Raw genomic sequence first — 9741 nt, 5'->3', positions numbered from 1 at the left:
AGAGTTGTACGACTAAATATGTTTTCCAGATTTTTTAAGTTGAATGTGTGAAATACACTTTTTATATCGCTTAGTTTAATGTTGCATTCAGTTTATGCAGATGAGGTAAGTGACTGAGTCTACAGAACAAATTACAGTTCAGCCCTAAATGCCTAATACTAAATCCTGAAACTATTGTGAGCTCACAAACGTGATAGGGCAGATTCTTTGTGGCTGAATCAATCAATCAATCTGATTCATCTTAATTAATTGTTAAGTTCTTTAATATCTCCAACATGACGTCCTCTGGTGCCTTGATTTTTACAAATGGCAAAAAAGAAAGAAACCAAATTCAGTTTGTCATATAAGAAAGAGAAGCAGCAAATCCTACAGCTTGAGAAACATGAACCAGAGATAAAATCTGTTGGTGATTGATTTTCTATTGCCTAATTAATTAATGGACGGATTGTCTATTCTAGAGAATGCAGTGTTAAAGACACTTGTCTCTCGCCTCCCATTTGGTTGGTGTTGTTGCCAGATTTTTCTGAGCTCAGTTGGATTTTACAATGCTCAGAGAAGATACGATGAAAAGTTTGAATGAGCTTCTCAGGTCTTGCGTTGACCTTTCATCAAAAGATCATTTCCAGCAGTGAAGTGGTCTGACAGAGGGAAAAACCGATGTCCGAGGATGATGTACGATGTCCACACTGCTGAATCAAATGGGTGTCACTGACACTAATGCTCTGTTTCTTTTCAATTAGATTTTTTCATATTGTGTTTCCTTCGAACGGCTCAGACAAGACAATCAATACTTCATCCCTGCAGCGTCTTTACTCACATCAGGTATATTAGTCACCTACAGGCCCTCTATTCCACTGTCATCCTGTTTAATGGGTTTTAATCCAATTCAACAAAGAAGCTGTGACATTCAGTTTGAAAGATGGAAGACTCTGTACTGTTGTGATGGATAATAAAAAAACTTGACTGAGGTGTGAAGATGATTCCAGTAATTTATTCAATGAACAGAAGAATACTGCACAAGATTGCATCAGCAGAGGTCAATGCATAGACTTTGTTTCTGAAAATATTTTACACATTATTACTTTTTTATTTTCATAACCTCTGCATTTAATAAACACCCACATGGTATTCTGATAAATTCTTCATATTAGTAGACATTTTTTAGTCAGACTCTTATTTTTTTGATATGTTCAATACTTAAGTGTTGAGAAAAAATATATTTTTTAAGTGAAAGCAAAAACATTGCAACTCTTAATGCCACAGCACTGTACACACAACAAGACTTGTCCACTGTCAACACTATGGCTGCATTCAAAACTGAAATAAAAAAGGGATTCTTGAAAATAATTTGAGGTTAGCAAATACAGAACCAACAGTAGGTAATGAATTGTGTAGCAGCAGTTTCATAGAGAAGGAGAGGATGACAAACAGCAGATGTTCAGGCAAATATCTGAAAATTTCTTCAGAAGACAATTGGATAAAAAGTGATGAAGTAGGCCTCAGTGATATCAGGAAAGAAAGAGGTGATTTTCAAATGTCAGACAAACGCCAATCTGAACAAATCAATTTTAGTTTCATAAGGCGTAAATTAATGTTTTTATTTTCCTTAAAATTCCAATCACTGTGATTCAAACTATGAATTTATGGCACACAGATTCACTTCAGCATCCCGGTGTGTTTGATTTTTGTGGGTTGACACTCCAACTACATCCATGCTAAGCCCCAAGCTGTCCCATTCAACTGTGTTTTAGCTGATGGAAAGTTCCAGTGGGCCTGCAGTGCAGGCTACACATATTTCTTCTTATCAGGGGATCAGTCCATGGCCGACCACTTTCCTCTGGTGATAGGCCTGGGACATGGAGGATACAAGTCTTTTATCAGGGTAGCTTTGGAGAGAGCCGAGGGAGCCGCTGCTGCTGACTACATGTTCTTGTACATGGAGCGATCTCTGGGGAGCTGAGGCTGGGGTGCTGTCAGCTTTAGGTGGAAGTGGTAGACGGTGAGCGTGATGATAATGATGAGAGCCAAAATGAAACCCAGGACGATTGGGAGGGTCTCCTCCAGGCGCTCCCGCTGGTCGGTGATACACTTGAAGGCTGCATAGAGTGGAAGACACAGCCAGGATGGTTAAGAGAGTGGATGTGAGGGACAAGGATTCTATACGCCTGAGGTCATGTTCTTTGTACTCCATGTTTTTAGGGAAGATTGGTGATTGCTGAGTTTTCTACTACACTACAATTTAAAAAAAAAATGATTTAAACTTCACATATAATATACTTTCTATAATCTCTAAATTCACTAAGCTAGTTACGATTTAATCATGACATGCTTTGGACAAGTGTAAAGGATTTATTTTACGTTAGGATATTTATCATGCTTATCATGACCTCTGCCAAGGAGGCTATGGTTTCACCCCTGTCTGTTTATTTGTTGGTTTATATGTTTGCTCATAAGTAATAATACGCACAAACTTCCCAACCTATCAGGGGGTGGATCTAGGAATTTGCCCCCACTTTATTTAAAGTTGCAAGATAGGGCGTTTTTCTATATTTTCACTGATTTCCTAGGGATAGATTCATGGACCTTAATGAAAGTATCAGACATATTAAGCGGAGTAATACTATGAGTGTGCAGATTGATTGAATTTGTGGGCCTTTTGTTGGGCCTTTGTTGCTAGTTTTGTATTTGAAATATCACTCCGCTCTACTGATTTATTGTTTTTGGTAATGAACCACATGTTCATCATGTGGCCTCTTACAGATGCTAAGTTGGGCAACAGCTGTTAGAGGTATGCATACTGTACATGTAGCATGCAAAGCTTGTGAGTGTGTTGCATGGCTGTGTGTAATATGTGAGTGGATAATGGCGGTATGCTATGTGTGTCTGCTCCCGAGGGATTCATTTGCTAAATGACACAAGTTTCCAACAGATGTTTCCTTTTCTCTCTATAACCCTAACCCCTAACCCTCTCGTTCACTTGTACTACTGGAAGGCTTTTGTGCATTAGCTCAGCTAAATTCATGTTAGCTTGCACATATCTTCTGTGTGTTTGTAAGGAGGAAGGGTGTCAAGACATCTGGCTGCAGATGGTGCTTCTCCCTGTGGACAGCAGTATATGCCCACTATAGGAGAACAGCATTGCAGCACAACCTAGTTTACAGCAGCTCACAGCAAATAATACTTCCAAGGTGATTGGCTTCAGAGGACGGCCAGGTTCACTGAGTATGTCTATAAACGCTGCATTGAGGGCAAGGATATGACTGTACTCATAAAGTCCTAATGACTCTCTCTCTCTTTTCGTCTCTTTTGTCTCTTGCATCCCCACCCCCCCCTTTTTCTTTTTTTTTTACCCCGTCTCCCTCTCTACAGCCCAAAGTACTACTAACACTGCAGCAATAACCCCCTAGAGAGCTGTGAGTGTGTGTGTGTGTCTCCGTGCAGAGATGTAAGGCCACAGCACAGCAACCTCTCTATTTCATTATCGTCATCTGTTTTTTTCATGATATGTGACTAGAAAACAGGATCAGTGTGTGGTGAAGGTTGACTTGTTCCTCGTGGCTGTGTTTCTCAAAGAAGGAATCAAACGTAGGTTGTTCTTACGTTCACCGAACATGAAGTCAGAGGCGATGTCAAAGGGCTGGATCTGGATGTCGTACATGGAGACTGTGACACCCTTCTGGTGGTCACTGGAGATTAGGGTGATGGTCTGCTGTGCCGCGCACACAAAGGAGTGCTCAGCGGGGGTCACCAGGGCCGACAGCCGGTGGGTGCTTGCTGTGTGCTTCCCGGCTGGAGAAAAGAGTCATTAGAGATTATGAGGTAAGCAGGAAGTTGTTATGTTGCCGTGTGTAAGGGTTGTTGTTAGCCCCGCCATTCATTTAGCATGAAAACCATATTCAACAAGGTAATTTGTCAGGATTTGCTGTGTATGTTGGATGGATCATTGCATCTAAAAGCAAAAGACTGGGAAAAGAACATAAAATTCGAATTAAACACTATTTCCAGTAGTCAATAGAAAAATTTAAATGTATGAAAGATGTGATTGTTGTAATGTCTGACAGGAGGCAGATTTATGCATTATTTATTATTATAAAATGTATATAAAGCTCACTACCTCAATACTAGTAAATATATATTTTATAATACTTGCTAGTTCTAATAAAATTGGCAGGTTAAAAATTTGAATTCAATAATAATCTGGCTTAAAAAAAAACACAACTGGATAGTGTACGTGGGCGAAAATCTAAAATCCCTGCATGAATCAGCCTGTAATTCCATCTGAATGCTAATGTGAGGTGAATGCGAGCTGGAGTCTCGATCGAAGCAGGCGGGATGGAAATGTGCTGAGTTGCTTCTGTACTGTGCGGGAGACTCACGGTTGTATGCGTTGATGAAATGCGATGTCTCCGAGGTGTCGTAGACGAACTGGACCTTGCTAACCTTCCACACCTCTTCCTCCTTGTCACGGAACTCCTGCAAGACACACACGCGTCAAACGGCGGGCTTTTCCACCGCATGGAGAGAGCAGGTGGCCACACTCAGCAAAAAAGCCAATAGACTTCCATTTATTGAAACCTATATATTTTGCAAACATTTTCGGGAAAAATATTTCTACAATATCTAAACAGAAATATCACTGTAAAGAACATCATTCCGCTTGAAAAACAAGATTCAGAGTGATATTGCCAAAAGCTACATATTTTAGATGAATTGTAATATGTTGGCGTCTTAATCTTCCCATTAGATGATTCCGACTTTTTTATTGCATATGCCATAAAAGCCTCGTGTCGGTTTCCTCGCCCACCTTAGAGAAGTAGATGCGGAGAGTGTAGGCTTCGTTCTTCCAGGTTATGTTGATCTCTGACTCGGTGTTCCCGCATTTCCCCTCGATTTCTGCACCACGAGGCAGAGTGAACGACGCCTGCTCGGTGATCAGCTGCAGAGAGACAGAACACACATGTTCAAAAAACATTGGTAGACAGGGACAGATTACTAACGCCTCTGGAAGGATTATTTTGAATTTGGCTTCCATTTTTACGCACAAATTTATTTGGGAACAAGAAATCCAAAAAGGAAAAAAAAACATAGCAGTCTATTCGGATAACTAGATACAAACAGAAACGACTTTTAAATAATCAATAATCATCTTTTGAATATATGATCATGGCGTTTGAAAAAAAAAAAAAAAAAATCGGACCTTATGCGTCGTCAGCATTTTACGCACGACTGCACACGACAGAAGCAGCATCCAGAATCCAGCTCTAATATAATCAATATACATTCGCCTTTATTAATTAGCAAATTTGACAATTTAAACTCAGGTGTGGAATATTTGAGATTTCATGACATTTTCCATCACTTCAGCCATCATTACGCACAGAAACATTTAACGCCTCCAACATTTTACGCAGACTACATCAGCGATTCAACGTCTGCGTTTGATTTTGTTTAACCATCCACATCTACTGTGTTACAATTCGAGGTGGGATTCCTTACGTCTATCCCGTTGAGCGCGAGCACGTCATATGGCACGATGAATCTCACGGCGAACTCCACCATCAGACATGTCGTGCCGTTCTCCCGCACCGCGAAGATGGCTTTGTCCGGGTTGTTGGAGAGACCCGACAGGTTCTCCCCCTCCTGCTCCCCCAGCGCCCCGGAAAGCAGCAGCACACCTGGTGAAAAGTTGGCAGGGAGGGGGGGTAGCGATTATGTCAAATTGGGTAACAGATGGGGCACGCACGCACGTGTGCACAAGACATACAGACCCAGCATAAACAGTGGGCTACTTTTGGTTTAGCTGAAGATCTCCCACATCCTCACATCACGGGCGTTTCACATCTGTTTCCTCACGGCAAAGTCAGAGTCAGGTAAAAACACCGGAGACTGAAATCTGCAGTATCAGGTGAGCAACGGCGCAACACTGGCTGCAGCCTAAACAGCGTCAGGAAGTCATGGACTGCAACTCTGACCATGTTTCTACCACTTTTAGAATACTGATGTGAGATGAATACTGAGGTGAAACGTGCCGACTCATACCTGCACGCGCGCGCACGCGCGCGCACACACACACACACACACACTGCAGTGAGGAGTCACGACGGTCGCACGCACGCACGCACACACATACACACACTATCCATCTCTCTCTCTCTTACCAAACACACTGAGCAGCAGTAGTCGGGCGCTCTCCGTGGTGCTGAAACCCGGTCCTCCCATCTCTGTCGGCTTACCAAGCGCTGAAAAAAGGGCTATAACTAAAGGCAGCCGGTGCTGAACCCGCGAAAAGAAAGGAGAGAGAGAAAGAAAGACGGAAGGGGGGCGGGAGAGAAAGAAACTGAAGGGAGAGAGAAAGGGATGCCTCCACTCAGCGTCCAGAAGTCACGCTCAGATCATCATGAATGCAGCAAAAAACGTCTCCAGGTTGGACGTGAGATCCGGTTTGCGCCGCAGGAGCAGCCGGTAGCGAGGAGTTCTGTCTCTCCAAGGTTGACAGGTTTTAACCCAGTGACAGCTGCAGCACCGAGCTCCCTCTACGCATTATTGTCGTCAGGAAAAATACGATTCGTATTGAAAGAAAAGGTCCGTCAATTGAATTTGTCTCTCGGCAGGCGGTCTCGGTTAATCCCGCAATGCTGTAGTCTCCATCCCTGTGATAGCAGCTGTAGGATGGGCTGAAATTATGTATGTCTGGAGGGAAACGCCGACAACACCCCCTCCCTCCCTTCCTCCCCTCCTCACAGCAACTCCACTTCTGCAGCTCAGTGTGGGTGAGAATGAGAGCTGCAAAAATCCACTTCATCCTATATATCCCTCAAATCTATTAAAAATTTAAGGATTTTATAGCATTACCTCCATGGACAAACTTGTCCTTTTTGATATATATGTTATTTTCAATTGCTCTCTATATATATTCCTGTCTCAAGACACTGAGAAGCCTTTCAGAAGTTATGGTATAAGTGAACCTGCATTAGAACTAATAGGGAGTATTTTTTTCACTTGCTTTAAACACATTACTGAGACAATTTAAACAATGTAGTACTTCAATATCACTAAAGTTAAACCTGAATCCAAACCCAATCCGAATACATGACTCAAACCAAAACGAGCTTTTTAATTGTACCGTGAACAATGTTCACAATAGTGTCAGATTGAGTCTCTCTCTCGCTCTCTCTCTCCTCTAACACACACACACTCCATTAAAATGGGCATTAAAATCAGTAAATGAAGGTGGAAGAAAAAACTGCAGTACAGCAGAAATGAATATGTGTAATATGTCACTGCACATCACCCCTCCACCTTCGATGCAACCCCCCACCTATTACAAAAGGGGTGGCAAATGCTGCTAAACACAGACGCAACATCTACGCTGGAACTGGAAGTTATATTGGTCTGGAGCTGCAGGAGCTCGCACAGAGTTTATACTTTTACTGTTTTTTTCAATTGCTCGAGTTGTTTCTAGTTGTTTGGTCTTTTAGCTTCGTTTTCACCCCACCCTATCTCGGTTCATATCGTCCGGGAGTGAAGTGGCCGAACCGTTTGCAGGGCAAATGTATTGTCTCCGCTATGATGTTAAACAGTGACGACAACATGACACATCGAGGCTGTCTGGAAGTTCGCGTCACTTTCAGAGAAGACATTTGAGTTTTGAAGGTGAATTTAGAAAAGTGGCATAATTGAACGGAAACATAATGTATTGGAACCAGGTCTAAAGGTACCCATGATGTATTTAATGGTGGAGAAATCGATCATTTTACGCTTGGCTTACTGCGATTTTTTTAAGCGTTTGTTACTCTGAAGTTAAAGTCAAACTCACACTTCACGGAGCTGATGCTGTCGATGCTGGGTTTGCTGCCAATCTGGGGATGTTTGAGGCACTGAGGGAAAGTTTCTGATCGCGGAATTCGCCCTGAAGTCAACACCGGATCTTCCTCCAACTCCTTCACGTCTTTTTTAAATTCCGGGGAGGTAAACCGGCGTAAGAGCTTATTGCTCAGCACCGAGAAGGTCGTAGTTGAAGTGGCCGGTGCGATCAAATGAGGAGGTTCAGTTTTGCCCTGAGACGCTTCGCGCCTTCTGACGGTTGTGGATTTACGCAAAGGCACCAGTGTGCGATCCGGGGGTGTGGGGCTGAGTATACTGGTTGGCAAACTGCATCTTTTCTCATAATAGCTGTCATGAAACCTGCGCACACGGAAGTCAAATGCTTTCGATGTTTCTGTTCCTGGTTCACTCTCAGTTTTGTTGGCAACAATTGGAGTCAGTAAGATTCCCAGCGCAGAGGGCGTACTGGGTTTGGACGTGTTCCTGTTGGGCCGTGGTGAGAACAAAATGGATTTTTGAGCCTGACCACTCTGAATAAGAGGGGGGAGTTGATAATCAGAGGTGGTTTTAAGATGATTGGAGTTTGGAAATGGGTGGCAAGTCCTCGGAAGTGGTTTAGGTGTTAATACTGCTGAGAAATCCAGCTCTTGTGGAGATGAAGAGGAGCCGCCATTCTCTCTCTCAAACTCTTCTATAGGGTCCATCGATTGTAACCTACTCTGCTTCATCAGAGGTCTGGACTGCCATGTGTCGTTTTGAACCGGAAAGAAATCTACACTGTCACACGTTTGGAGGACTTCAAGTTTGTTCACTAAAGGTTTCCTTTCAAACTTCTCGTCGCCACTGAGTCGTGGCTGCGCGTTTCCCTTCTTGGAGTTGTTAGTAAGCGCATAGATGCACTCTGTGTGGCCGAGAAACTTTGCCACTTCAACAGCAGAATTGCCAACTTTGTTTTTTCTGTCTATCTGGAGCCCCAGCCTCTTAAAAGCTCTCACCAAAAACTCAACAACGTGTGAGTGATCTGCTACCGCGGCGTACATCAAGGCGGTGTTTCCCCAGCAGTCCACTATCTCCGGATCTGCGTTGTTGCGCACCAGGATCTTCGCAGCGTCTAGGAAGCCTCTCTCACAGGCGTGGCTGAGCGCAGTGCGCCCGTCCCCGTCCTGACAGTTCACACTCGCCCCTCTCTGCAGCAGCAGCTCCGCAAACTTGCAGCTCGTGTGTGCGTCAGGCAGCAGGACGGAGGAGATGAGCGGCGTCTGTGCGCCCTCTGTTCTGGAGTCCACGATTTCTCCATCCATCGCGTCCAGAACAAACCGGGCCAGGTGGACTTTATCTTTAGACATCGCCTCCAGGAGGATCCTGGTGCCCGTCTGCCCCTCACATCTACCAGGAGCCTTCAGCATGATTCTGAGTTTGACTTAAAAAGAGAGAATTGTCATCTTTCTGTGATGTTGAGCAGGTTCGGAAATCTCTCCCCCAAACCAGTGCTGACAAAACAAACCCACCACCCTGTTATATAGAGCCGGGGGAAGCCACGGTGTTGCCGGGCAACTCAGAAATAATAAGTAATGTAATTACTGCGCTTTGTTCGTCTTTCTCATGTTAATACTTCACTTATAATGACAACAAAGAGCGTCAGGGCTGGAGCCGCCTGTGTTCAGGAGTGGATCTGTGTTATGAACCGTCCCGCACTTGTTGAAAGTGATTAGTCAGCAGAGATAATTGTTTGTCAATAAGGACGTGGGTGGTGTGTTTGCGCACTCCCGCAGTTAACACTACATCTGGAGCATAGACTCTATGATATAGTCTGATTTAAAAACAAGGTCATGTAGAAACTAAGGAGACAAACAATCTCTGTTGTTGGAATTAGATTCATGTATTGAGTCAAAGAGCGATTTTATTAGTGACAAAGTT

At 43.5% G+C, this 9741-nt stretch overlaps 1 protein-coding gene across 1 annotated transcript; it reads right to left on the bottom strand.

The window, feature by feature from the left end:
* Positions 1-1920: 1920 nt before the first annotated feature.
* On the bottom strand, positions 1921-6219 carry lamp5 (lysosomal associated membrane protein family member 5). Its single transcript, XM_053445024.1, has 6 exons — positions 6159-6219; positions 5497-5675; positions 4805-4936; positions 4377-4473; positions 3601-3789; positions 1921-2096 (listed from the first exon to the last, which is right to left on the bottom strand). The coding sequence occupies exons 1-6, from the start codon at positions 6217-6219 to the stop codon at positions 1921-1923; spliced, it is 834 nt and encodes a 277-aa protein (XP_053300999.1).
* Positions 6220-9741: the final 3522 nt, after the last annotated feature.

The sequence above is a fragment of the Pleuronectes platessa genome, chromosome 17 (assembly GCF_947347685.1).
Source record: "Pleuronectes platessa chromosome 17, fPlePla1.1, whole genome shotgun sequence".
Lineage (NCBI taxonomy): Eukaryota > Metazoa > Chordata > Actinopteri > Pleuronectiformes > Pleuronectidae > Pleuronectes > Pleuronectes platessa.
The sequence above is the reverse complement of the archived record's forward strand: the minus strand, read 5'-3'. Positions and strand labels throughout refer to the sequence as shown.